The 13,463-nt window shown below is 40.0% G+C and overlaps 1 protein-coding gene across 2 annotated transcripts in view; it reads left to right on the top strand.

The window, feature by feature from the left end:
• Positions 1-13,463, top strand: part of PGM5 (phosphoglucomutase 5) — a 186,240-nt gene that overhangs the window by 99,042 nt on the left and 73,735 nt on the right. For both annotated transcript variants that reach the window (XM_035301748.3, XM_035301750.3), the window contains exon 7: positions 6,985-7,100. In XM_035301748.3, the coding sequence (XP_035157639.2) occupies positions 6,985-7,100 (116 nt within the window). The remainder of the gene's footprint in view (positions 1-6,984; positions 7,101-13,463) is intronic.

Here is a 13,463-nt window from a genome sequence, read left to right as displayed (position 1 = left end):
ATGGCTGAAAATTGTCTCTTGACTATCCCTCACCTTAGCTGGAGCACTTGAGACTTAAAATTCCCCAGCCCTAGACCCTCAACAATTTATTTTCTTTGAAAATAACCAGAACCGGGAACAGCTTACATTAAAGTGCTCAAGCATCAAGGCTGTAAACACAGACACTTGTAATTCCCCAGACACAGAGGTCCAGATTATTTAATAGTTGAAGAGAGTGAACTGTGGTAGTTACAATTTTACATATTGTTCTTTTGGATTTTTGGTCAATTTCCTAAAGCTAAGTTTCTTTTCTTTCAAGTAAAGTCAGGATTTCCAGAAATCTGCCTGCCTATGTTGCCTAACAAAATTTAAGATCTAATTGGCAAGAGTCCTCTACTTTTCCCCATGACACCTACCTAAAATGAAAGTAGATAAGTGTCTAGGTAAAGCGGCAAAATCCCATCAGGTCGGGGTCCACCTTTATTTGTTTTATAATTTGTCAAACTCTAGAAGTTTAGAGATACCATGAGACATACAATTATCTTTTGCTTTTTTTTTTTTTTAAAGTGATATATTTAGTTCCCTTTGGGTTAAGTGAAAGGTCTGGTACTAAGAACAGTGATAATGCTGCAACTCTGTAGGCCATTTTGCAAAATTATATACTATCCCATTTGAGCCTTACAATCTTTCTAAGGTTAAGACAGGCACAGAAGGAGTTAATATGTGGATTTTTGAGGTTTAGACCAGGCTGAAATAATGGAGGCCGCAGGATTGAATAGCACTCTGCTAAAATTTATATATATAGTTGAAAAACTTTTGTAGTTATTTTATTATGACAGCCTCATGTTTTATGTTTATTTTATTAACATCTGAAAGTGTGATTTTTTCTGTCCAAAAAATGGATTTAAGGGTAAATTTTAAGATTGTTATCAGGAAACCAAGTTTAGCTGAACTCAGCCTCATTCGTATATGAACCAGGTAGATTTTCTTAAGAAGGCTTTTAAAGTACAAAGTCATATAAGCCTTTTACGATAAAGCAGCCCAGCCAGCAGTGCTAGACACCAAAGACAGGATCTGGGAGTGAACTCACCGATGTGAAAATACTGAAGCGCTAACTTGAGGGCTGTTTTGTTAAATGTCTGTTAGACAGTGACCAGCATATCCAGGATGCTGTTAAACCCTATCCTCAGTAGTTTGTTTCTTGGGATTATGTAAACATCGCTAATTCAAGCATGCAGTTAGTCATAAACACTGCAGAGGGCTTTTTCTTTCAAATAAACTTTTAATTGAAGTATAATGGACATACGGAAAAGGACAACTTGTAAATGTTTACCTCAAGGAATTTTTTGCAAAACGAACACACCCATGTAACTACTATCTGGATCAAGAAACAAAATAGCACTTGGAGCCTCCTTGTTCCCCATGCTGATCACTTTCCTCTCTTCTCCTGAGAGGCAACCACTATTCTGACTTTTCCCATCAATGATGAGTTTTGTCTATTTTTGAATGTTATGTAAATGAAATCATACAGTGTATATTCCTCTGGGTCTGGCTTCTTTCACTCAATGTTATGATGATGACTTTCATTCTTATTGTTTCATATAGTGGCAGGCAGTTCATTTTTGTTGTCCTATGGTATTCCTTTGTGTGAATACACCACATTGAATAAGTACACCACAGTTGGTACTAATTTGCATCCGTTTAACCATACATTAGGGCTCCACTTCTTTACCAGCACTTGGCAATACCACTCTTTCCAGCTAGTCTTGTGGATACATAGTAATGTTTCATTGTGGTTTTAATTTGCATATCCCTGATCTCTAGTGATGTTGAGAATGTTTTCATATGCTAATTGTTATTTGAATATCCCCTTTTCATAAAGTTCCTGTTCAAGACTTTTGCCCATTTTTAAGGTTATCTGCCTTTAAAAAAACTGATTTATAAGAGTTTTTAAAATATAAACTGCATGTAAGTCCTTTGTTAGATATATATGATGCAAATATCTTTTTCTAATCTATGTATTTGAGGGTTTCAAAAAGGGGTTGAGAGTTCAGTGTGTAGAAAATAGTACCATGGGCCCTTCTTGGCTCTCAAGCAAGTGGACATTTGTAGACAGAGGAAAGGAAGAGACACCTGGATCTTGTGCTCTTTAAATCTGTCACCACTTTCTTGAAGTAGGATTCCAAGAACAGCTGGATATGCCTCATGCACTTGATATGATCAGTCTGTGTTTGCAAGATAAAAATGGTCATCAATATGTGATATTCCAGTACACTCTTATCATACATAATCATATAGTGCTTTGGGTTAATCAATATTTGAATACCTGCTATGGGCAAGCAATGGCCAGGACACTGGAGGCACCAAGGTGGACATGTTAGCACCCCTATGCTTAGTGAGCTTTCAGGGCACTTTTCAGTTACTTTTATATCTACTATCCTGTTTGATCACATAAGGGTAGGGTGACCATCAGACTGGTAAGATAAAAATAATGTGTCCTCAGTGGCTCAAGCGTGTAATCCCAGCACTTTGGGAGGCCAAGGCAGGTGGATCACGAGGTCAAGAGATCAAGACCATCCTGGTCAACATGGTAAAACCCCGTCTCTACTCAAAATACAAAAAATTAGCTGGGCATGGTGGCATGGGCCTGTGATCTCAGGTTCTTAGGAGGCTGAGGCAGGAGAATTGCCTGAACTCAGGAGATGGAGGTTGTGGTGAGCCGAGATCACGCCATTGCACTCCAGCCTGGGTAACAAGAGTGAAACTCCATCTCAAAAAAAAAAAAATAATAATAATGTGTCCTGCCAGGTGCAGTAGCTCACACCTGTAATCCCAGCACTTTGGGAGGCCAAGGTAGGCGGATCATGAGGTCAAGAGATCGAGACCATCTGGCCAACATGGTGAAACCCCATTTCTACTAAAAATACAAAAAATTAGCTGGATGTAGTGGCACGCACTTGTAATCCCAGCTGTTTGGAAGGCTGGGACAGGAGAATTGCTTGAACCTGGGAGGTGGAGGTTGCAGTGAGCCAAGATCATGCCACTGCACTCCAGCCTGGTGACAGAGCGATACTCTGTCTCAAAATAATGATAATATAATAATAATAATGTGTCCTTTTGCTCCTCAAACCTTTGATGATCATTTAGTCACTGCCTTCATTCTGTAAGATCTGCCTTTCTAAGATATGCCTTTGTCACATCCTAGTAGCTCCACTAATTAATACCTGAAGAAATTCTCCTTTCTCAAAATGATGAATGTAAATAAAACATGCAGAAATGACTTAATTATAATTTAAAGAAAGCTACAAGGAGCAAAGGCCATAAAATAGATTTACTAGGTCCTATGCTATTTAACAACCCTTTTAACAGCCCCTTAAATAATATTTATTAGTCAACTGAAACCATATAGCTTTTATTGAGGGCAAGTCTGGCAAGGTATTGTTTAATTTTAGATATTGAGGGAGCCATGAAGACATATAAAATGTAATCCTGGCCAGGCGCGGTGGCTCAAGCCTGTAATCCCAGCACTTTGGGAGGCTGAGGCGGGTGAATCACGAGGTCAAGAGATCGAAACCATCCTGGTCAACATGGTGAAACCCCATCTCTACTAAAAAAATACAAAAAATTAGCTGGGCCTGGTGGCACGTGCTTGTAATCCCAGCTACTCAGGAGGTTGAGGCAGGAGAATTGCCTGAACCCAGGAGGCAGAGGTTGCAGTGAGCGGAGATCGTGCCATTGCACTCCAGCCTGGGTAACAACAGTGAAACTCCGTCTCAAAAAAAAAAAAAAAAACCACATAGGTAGTAGTGTATGAGGAACTGTTGGAAAGCTAGGTTGAGATAATTTCCAACCTAAGTCACGTTTTAGGAGGTTTTAAAATTCAAACTAAAGAGTTATATCCAGCATAATTTTCAAGCTCATTCTCACTTGCAAGAAAATAGTGGCCCAGGTTACTTTTCTTTTTTTCCCTTCCTACTCTGACCTTTCCTAGGAAGTGAGTTCTCATTTTTATCTCCCCCACACAATGACAGGCAGTTAAGGAGAAGGGTTCAGACCCTCAGCATGGGCAGATTCATTTTTAGCTTTTGTACTAGAGGATTTCAGAGATTCCAGGGGCCTCCTGCCAAAAACCCGTCTAACGCATGGTATCTGCTGAATGCTGTGTTTGGGATGAATCCCAAGTTCTGGAGAGGGAGGAGGGAGGGAAATTCCTTTTGGACACTAGGACACAATTAACTCATACCCAGGATCCTGGAATTTGATTACCCATATTGTTATCTTGGCTTGCATAGCTGCAACTGTGGCTCACAGTTATAAAAGTATCTGGTCCTTTAAAATCCAGCCACAGCCTTCAGCTTGATGACCTCCTGACAGTGATTAACTGGAAAGGGTGGGAGCTAGGGAAATCCTTTCCCCTCCCTTCAGACCTGCCAACTTGGCTTTGGACCCACAAGAATGTTTTGGTCAGAAAATATACATCTCCACACCCTGTACCCTCACTCTCACCCTCACCTCTGCCCCATGTTGCATGTTTTATTTGCTATCCATATGCATTCATCTTTGTTGAGTTAACTTTGACCCGGGCTTGACTATGTATTGCCCCTGGAAGGATTCTGTGTGACTTATTCTCTCTTCCTTGAGCTTCTGACCATAAAATTAATCTTATTCTTACCTTCCATAGTCTTCTGACCTTGAAAATAATGTTATTATAAAGGTAAATGAATCATTTACCTTTGCTGTACAGGTTGGAGTTGATTTCTCTCATTGTTCCTGCCAGGATGTAAGCATGATTCTATATCTTTCTTAAATTGTTGCAAAAGAAAGAAGACGGAATATTTGAAATGACAGCTGACTACTCAAAAAGTGCTTTTCAGTGCAAACTGGAAGAGGCAGCACACAATTTTTCATTCCTGAATACATTCATTGTATTTAGGGTTTGTGAAAAGGAAGGTCTTCACATTTCCATGACAGGAGTATAGATGTTTTTTCCTTTAGCTGGACAGAAAGCCAGCCTAAAGGAATCGTTACTATGTGGTATATTTTATCCTGTGTTTGTCTTTCTTCCTCTTCTTTCTCAAGACCCTGAGTGATTCCACTCTATGGTCACCCTCTGCACTCACAGCCTTCAAATAACTAAATCTTGCTGTTGGTAGGCATTTGGTATTTTTCTCTTTCAGTTGCTAGCATATGAAGAAGATGAAACTCTTCAGGGCAATCTCTGTTGTACCAGCTCATTCCCTAGCATGCTTTGAGATCTACATCCCTCATGAAGCACTAAGACATTTGGAAAGACAGCATGATGTAATGAAATGAAGTATGAGAAATTAAGCAGATCTAGTCCCAATTCTAGCACTGCCTCTTACCTCTGTGAGACTTTGAACAAAAACTTGACTTCTCTGAGCCTCTGAGCCAGAAACTTGACAGCATTGATAAGTTTTGGCTGTTTTTGAATTTTATCTAAGTGGAACAATACAGTATATATGCCTTTGTTATTGACTTCTTTTACTCAATACAGATGCTCTTTGACTTAAAATGGGATTGCATCCTGATAAACCCATCTTAAGTCAAAAATATTGTTAAGTCAAAAACGCATTTAATGCCGGCAACACCGCAGACAGTCTCTGATGTATGATGGTTCAACTTATGAATTTTTGGCTTTATGGTGGTACAAAAGCAATAGGTATTCAGTAGAAACCATAACCCCACCATAAATCATAGGAGCTCAACTTAACAGTGGGGTTGTATCTGGATAAACCCATCATAAAGGGGAAAAATTGTAAGTCAAACCATCATAAGCTAGATCCCATCTGGCTTATATTTGTGAGATTCATTGAAATTGTTGCGTGCAGCCATAGTTTGCACAATAGGATTTATGGTATTACATTATATATCACAAATTATTTGTCCATTCTATTTTGGTGGGCATTTGGATTGTCAGTTATTACAAATTATGATTCTATGATCGTTCTTGTAAAATCTTACATATACACCCTGTTGAGCAACATTGTACACTGGGTTCCCCAGGAAGCAGCTCTGAGAGATATTTGCTTTCAGGAAGTTTATTCCTTTCTGCCTTCAAGATCAAAGTTGCATTCAAGATCAAAACTTGCGGGGGAGCGAGAAAGGAGGATTGAACACAGAGAAGTTGGACTAAAATGCAGTCACAACAAAGGCCTCCGCCTTTGTTAAGTTGACCTGTGAGTTAAGTTAACCTGTGGGGAGCTCTGGAGCTGAAATGGCCCTCTAGAGTTGCGCTAAATTGGGGCAAGGAGGCCAGATCTTTATACCAGTTGTTGTATGTGGATTAGCCCAGGGATGGGAACATGACTTGGGGTAAGACATCTCTTTGGCGGAGAATAGAGGCCACATCTGTGAGCTGTCAGCAATCAGCATTCCTAGTAGCTGCATATTTTAATCCTAAAATGTCTAAAATATGTGTGTGTGTGTGTGTGTGTGTGTGTGTGTGTGTGTGTGTGTGTGGTGTGTGTGCATGCATGTGTGTATGGCGGGGCGGGTGGGTGGATGGGTATGGTCCGGGTAAATCTGAGCAATGCATTACAGTATCTGTTACATGCCATTAGTAATTTCTAGGAGTTGAATTTCTGGTTCATAGATTATGGGTAAGTTCAGCTTTAGTAGACACTGTTAAACAATATTCCAAAGTGTTTGTATCCAAATACCCTCTTAATTTAGATTCTGATATCCCCACATGGACTCTTTCCAAAAAGATAAAGAAAAATGTACTGGAGTGAAACAAATGTAAAAAATATTTTATATATTAACTTAATATTTTCTATATGATGGAAAAGCAAAATTGAGAACCATTGAAATGGGTTATTTATTATTTTCTAACTTATGGCTTGATATCCTGAAATCTGTCAACACTACCCAAGTTTTTCTGAAATCTAGCTATGGAATTAGCAAATCCTAAAGACTTCCTGCTGTGCTGGGGGTGGGGGAAGAAATGACGTATATAAATTGAGTTTTCCAAATTTCACTTTTCAGAGTGGCCAAATCAATGAAGGTTCCTGTATATGAGACCCCAGCTGGATGGAGATTCTTCTCAAATCTGATGGACTCAGGACGGTGCAATCTGTGTGGGGAAGAAAGCTTTGGCACTGGTAGGCTTTCTTGGGTTGATATTACTGGGGAGGGTGGGGGCAGCCTTTTGTGATCTCAGTTTGGAGACCTGTGAACTTTCTATGAATTAGAGAGGAACAGTTAAATAGAGCCAAAAAATCAGAAAAACCTAGTAGAGTATGTGCTGTGATATGCTTACCTTTTTTTATCCATTTTGTTTCTTCTTTTTAAAAATTTCTCTTTCTTTAAAAATCATTTCTGTTATGGAAATCTTTAAAATGTAAAAGAGTAGAGAGAATATCATATTGAATCCCCATGTTCCTGTCACTGCTGTTTCAACTGCCATAAACTTGTGGTTAATATTCCTTCATCTCTACCCTCATTCACAGGGGAACCCTCCTCTCTGATTATTGTGAAGCAATCCTCTGTAACTTATTGTTTTATCCATAACTATTTCAAGATGAATCTTTAAATATAAGGGCTCTTGTTCAGAGAAACCACATAACCACAGTACTATCATCACACCTAAAAAGTTAAAAACATTTTCTTTTTTTAAAGACTTTAAATACGTCATCCAATTGTTTTCTGGCTTACATCGTTTCCAAGAAGTCAGATTTAATTTTTATGTTTATTCCTCTGTATGTAAAGTACCCCCCCACCATCTCCTGCCTTTGACTGACTTCAATATTTTTTGAATCTCTGATTTTCAAAAGTTGAATTATATTAACAATATGTCTAAGTGTGTATGCGTGTGTGTGTTTAACCCCACTTGGGGTTCTCTTGAATTCTTGGGTCTGTGATTTGTTGTTGTTCATTAATTTTAGAAAATGCTCAGCTATCATTTTTTCAAATATTTCTCCTTCCCCATACTTTGTCTCTTGTCCTTCTGAGGCTCCAATCACACATGTGTCAGATAATTTGTGATGATAAATGAGCTCCAACATTCATTGTTCTCTTTTATTTCACCCCTTTTTTCTGCTTGTGTTTCAGTTTAGATCATCGCTATTGGAACATCTTTAAGTTCACTGATTCTTTCCTTAGCTGTGTCCAATCTGGTGATGAGCCTGTTGAAGGAATTCTTCGGGTCTGATACTGGTTTTGTTTTGTTTTGTTTTGTTTTTGTTTTGGCATTTCTTTTTGATTCTTTTAAAATAGTTTTCAGCTCTCTGAAATTCCCCATCTGTTTGTGTAATTATCCTTTCCATTAGCTCATTTAACATATTAGACATGGTTATTTTAAATACGCTGCCCGATAGCTCCAATCTCTGATTCATCTCTGACTGTGCTTCAGCTGATTGCTTTATCTCTTGACAATGGTTTGGTTTTTCTTGCTTTGGTAGGTCTCATAAATTTTTCTTGAATGCTGAACAATATGTGGATTAGAACAGTAGACATTCAGGTAAATTGTATTTATGCTTAGAAATAGGTACAGCTCTTTTTTGGGGCAGTTAGTATAGAAGGTTAAGTTAATCTGGTCAAGTGGTGAACTGGGTTTGGGTTTTACTGTTTCTGTTTTAACCGTCTGTGTACCACAGACTTCAAATTCCCACTGCAGTGGCATATTTTTACTAGGTACCGAAACTGGGGAAGAAGGGTACTGGAGAGTTTTTTAAGTGTTCCTGTTTCACCCTCAGTTTTCAGTAGTGACTACAAATCTGTGACACAAAATAGAGTTCTATTTCCAGGCTCTTAAACCTTCCCTGGAAGCAATGACCTCTGACTAGTATTGGTGCAGGATTCTGAGCAGAAGTTTTCCTACCCTCTCCCCAGAGACAGGAGGGTTTCTACTTTTGCCCATCTCTCAGAGACAATAGATCGTTTTCTGGACCTGGGGATGAGAAGGGTGCAGGCTGCTGCACCTAGGAGTATGTTTCATGAGAGAAGAGTTTGGGAAGCAGAAGGGCTTCGTGCTTGTTTCCCAGCGGCAGCTGATCATCTCCTCCATTCCTGCACCACCAAGTTTCCCTCCTTGTTCCTAATTTCTTGTTGGGACCCAGGGGACATCTGTGGGAAAGAACTTGAAAATGTGCCCTTTGTACCTGGTACTCCAAGTGATTTTAGAGTAGCATGATAGCCTATACCAAGCATTTAAGAATGTTTTTAAACTCTTACATGATTTGTTATTATCTGTTTTTTATGGCAGCCTCCTCTTTCTCCTGTGCTTTACCAAAGCTGAGAGAGTTTTCAGGGCCTGTCTCTCCTTGGAGTGGCTTCTCTTTGGAATTCACTTTACTGTCTTGTCATCTCAGATCTCTGAGTTCAAGGAAACATACCGTGTTTGAGATTTCCTGGCCTTTCATCATTGCTAGGATGAGAATGGCTTTCTCTTGCTGATTTCCATATCCTAAGGAAAAGTACACAAATAGAACTCCAAAAGTGATTTCTTAATAATTTCCTCTATCCTAATTTCCCCCATTATCAGTTTGTTCTAATTGTAGCTAAAAAATCTTACATTGCAATTAGCTGATATGTCTCTTAAGTTTCTCTTAATCTATGTTTCTCCCCTTCATATTTTACCCTTATATTTATTAGTTGAAGATACTGGGTCATATTTCCTATAGAGCCTTAAAATTGCTTTGATTTTGATGCTGCTGTCCTCATTTTCCTTTCTAATTTGCTTTAAGTTTATAGGAAGAGAAGCTGTTGATTCACATGCTTTTTCTCTGGTTTACAACTCCCTTAGTTGCAATTATAGTAATTATTAATATATCATGTTAATTATAGTGGATTTTTTCCAAAAACTCTATATTGTCTTGGGGTTTTTAAATATACAGTCATATAGTCTATGAATAAAATCTTTTTTTGTGTTTTTTTAATAATATCTACAACCTCCCTTTCCTTCCCCTTCCCCTTCCCGTTTCCCTTTCCCTTCTCCTCCTCCTTCCCCTTCCCCTTCCCTTGCTTCTTTTCTTTCTCCCTCCCTTTTTCTCTTCTTTTCTTTGGTACAGGGGTACCTGTGAATGTTTGTTACAAAAACTCATGTCACAGGGGTTTGTTGTACAGATTATTTCATCACCAAGGAATTAATTAATTAATTAACTAACAACTCAATAGTTATCTTTTCCGCTCCTCTTCCTCATCCCACCTTCCACCCTCAAGTAGATCCCAGTGTCTGTTGTTTCCTTCTTTGTGTTCATAAGTTCTCCTCATTTAGTTCCCACTTATAAGTGAGAACATGTGTGCACTCTTTATTTCATATCCTTGTTTCACTAGCTATCATCTTCAAAATAATATTAAATAAAAAGTTAATAATTTTAGTGGAAATGGATTTAGCATTAATATTTTACCATTTTTTTGATGATTACTTTTCAATATTGGTAAAATCTTTATCATGCTTATATAGATTATTGTTCCCATTCCTATTTTACTTAGAGTCTTATTAGAAATGACTGCTGGGGCTGGGCATGGTGCTTCACGCCTGTAATCCCAGCACTTTGGGTGGCCAAGGAGGGAGGATCACAAGGTCAGGAGATCAAGATCATCCTGACTAACACAGCGAAACCCCATCTCTACTAAAAATACAAGAAATTAGCTGGACATGGTGGCACAGGCCTGTAGTCTCAGCTACTCAGGAGGCTGAGGCAGGAGAATCGCTTGAACCCAGAAGGCAGAGGTTGCAGTGAGCCAAGATCGTGCCACTGCACTCCAGCCTTGGTGACAGAGTGAGACTCTCTCTCAAAAAAAAAAAAAGAAAAGAAATGACTGCTGGATTTATCGAGTACCTTGTCAGAATCTAGTGATATATTAATATATTTTTTCTTTTTTGTTATGTGAATATAATGGAATATTATAATTGATTTCTTGGTACTAAGTCATACTTGAATTTCTGAGAATAAGTCCTATGGGTCATACTTAAACAGATTATAGCAAATTCACTCTAAATGACCATGAGTATTTCAGGTCATGTTGGGGTTCATGAAGGAATTTTTCCTGGGTTATTTTCTCTTCTTACATGACTCAGTTGGACCCTACCAACACTACAATTAATAGTACAAGGGGGATGTCACGCATCTTTGTTTGATGGACAAAAAGAGACCATATCAAGCTTTCTCAAGTACTACTATTTCAGCTCAGGATATATAGATGGTAGCTCTGCTTAGGACTGCCAAAACTAGTATACCCCTTTTCTGCTGGGGCCCTAACAAATAGAATGATTTCCTTCCTCTTCGGTGTACTTAAACTAGTGTGCTTAAACTACTCTAGCAACTGGAATGAAAACTGGTAAGTACAGGGTTATCCATTTTCTCTGTCTTTATAAGCATTTACTGAGCACTTACAATATATTTTAGACTTTTAGTTTCCAATTAAAGGGATAAACATTCCATGTGTAAGCCATGTTACATTCTTAGTAATAAATATTTGCCTATTTCAATTCAATAAACATTTATTCAGGGCTTACAGAGTACCAGGCATTGTGTTGGACTGTGTGTAAAATACAAAATGCTTAATAACACACCCTTCAGAATTTCTGAGCACTTTAGGGCACATAAAAAAGATGCACTTGGGAGGCCAAGGACGGAGGATCGTTTGAGCCCAGGAGTTTAGGACTAGTCTGGGCAATGAAGTGAGATCCCATCTCTGCAGAAAATTTTAAAAAGTAGCCAGGTGGTGGCATGTGCCATGTAGTCCCAGGTACGTGGGAGGCTGAGGCAGAAGGATCTCTCAAACCCAGGAGTTCCAGGCTGCAGTGAGCTATGATGGGCCACGGCACTCCAGTGTGGGTGACACAGCAAGACCCTGTCTTAAAGAAAAGGAAGAACAAATGAAAAAGAGATTCATAGATGGCTGTTCTATGAAGCAGAAACTTTGAAGCACACAGTTGAGGAACAGAAAATGTGCTATGGGAGATGATAAAAGGAGAAAGTGCTTTTGGGCTGGAGGTTTAAAGCAGACTTTATGAAAGAGATGGAAATTAAATAAGTGCTTAGAGAAGGACTGGGACAGAGGATGTATACACGGAGAGGAAAGAGCAAGGTTTTGCCAGGTGGAGGGAGTGATGTCAAAAAAGGAATGGAGGTGGGAGAGCAGGGAATGGGGGAACATGTTCTAAGTAGCCAATAATATTGTTTTTCTAAAGCAGTCTTTTTCCAAATATGGATAAACACTCATTTGGGGTCATGAGAGTAATATAATATCATGAACAGCTTTAAAAATAGCATAGAAACTATCAGAGTGCATTTCATGTAGTAAAGATACTGTTTTTGAAATGATCATGTGTGCACATAAATATGCATACATGCATGTATAGGTAAAGCAGGTCACATGGAAAAATGTATTTATTGTAGGTTATGTCCGACCTACCCTCTGCGGGAAGACTGGGCTCATTGGGAAAGAAACCGGACCGCAGGCTAGAGGAAATTCCTTAAGTTCAGGCTTTATTGAGAGGAAAGAGCCTCCGGGCGGACCAGCCGGGACGAAAAGGAAAAATGGCCGTGCCGCTCAGAGGGGCAGGGTTGTTTTATAGGGGGCTGAAGGGCTGGGGGGTGGGGAAGCCAAAAGCCGAGGTGGTGGGCAACTGTTGGTCAGTTTGAACTGCTGGGTGGGAAGCTGGGCGGTGGGAAGCTGGGCAGCGGGAGGGCTAGGGCCGGTATGTAAAGTGAGAGATAAGGGAGCCTCTTTGTGGGGGAGGGAAAGAGAGAGAGAGAGAGAGCTTTTGCGGTAGGGGCAGAGTTTTCCAAACATTCCCGACTCCTTAAAGAAAAGAAAAAGAGGGGGTCAGGGGCGTCGGTTGTCTCTCTGGCTACTTCCTGCTGACAAGGGTCGACGGGGGGTTCTGAAGAGGTCTCTTTTCTTAAGGAACCTGGATGTTCGGGGAGAGGTCTGTTTCTTGCACTCGTTCAGGGTAGGGTTGGAGCAGCATCTGGTGGATGGTGACTCGAGTCAGTTCTTGAAAGCGCCGCTGTAGGAACTGTAGAAAGCAAGGAGCAATAAGTAAGATTAGGCAAACAGCTACTAGGGGCCCAAGCAATGGGGACAAGAGGGTATACATAGAGGAAGACCACCACGCCGTGGCTTCAGCCGAGAACTTCTGACTCTGCAGGTTAGTTTTGAGTTTCTGGAGGCTCTCGATTCGGGTTTCTACTAGGCCGGATTCATTGATGTAGTAACAGCACTCTTCTTGTAGGAAGATACAGGTCCCTCCTCGTTCAGCAGTGAGCAGGTCCAGGGCTCTTCGGTTCTGCAAGGCAACTTGGGCAACTGAGGTGATCTGTCGTTGGAGTGATGCTAAAGACTCAGTAGAGTCATCAATAGCCGCTTGGAGTTGTGAGGTCAGTCGGGCTATGGCCAGGTGAGAGTGGACTAGTGCCCCTCCTCCTAATCCTGCTGCAAGTGCTGAACCAGCAAGGGAGACTCCAACGGCAATGGGTAGGAAGGCAGCTCATCAGGTGCGGCGATGGGGAGTT

The sequence above is a fragment of the Callithrix jacchus genome, chromosome 1 (genome assembly GCF_049354715.1).
Source record: "Callithrix jacchus isolate 240 chromosome 1, calJac240_pri, whole genome shotgun sequence".
NCBI classification, from domain to species: Eukaryota; Metazoa; Chordata; class Mammalia; order Primates; family Cebidae; genus Callithrix; species Callithrix jacchus.
The sequence above is the reverse complement of the archived record's forward strand: the minus strand, read 5'-3'. Positions and strand labels throughout refer to the sequence as shown.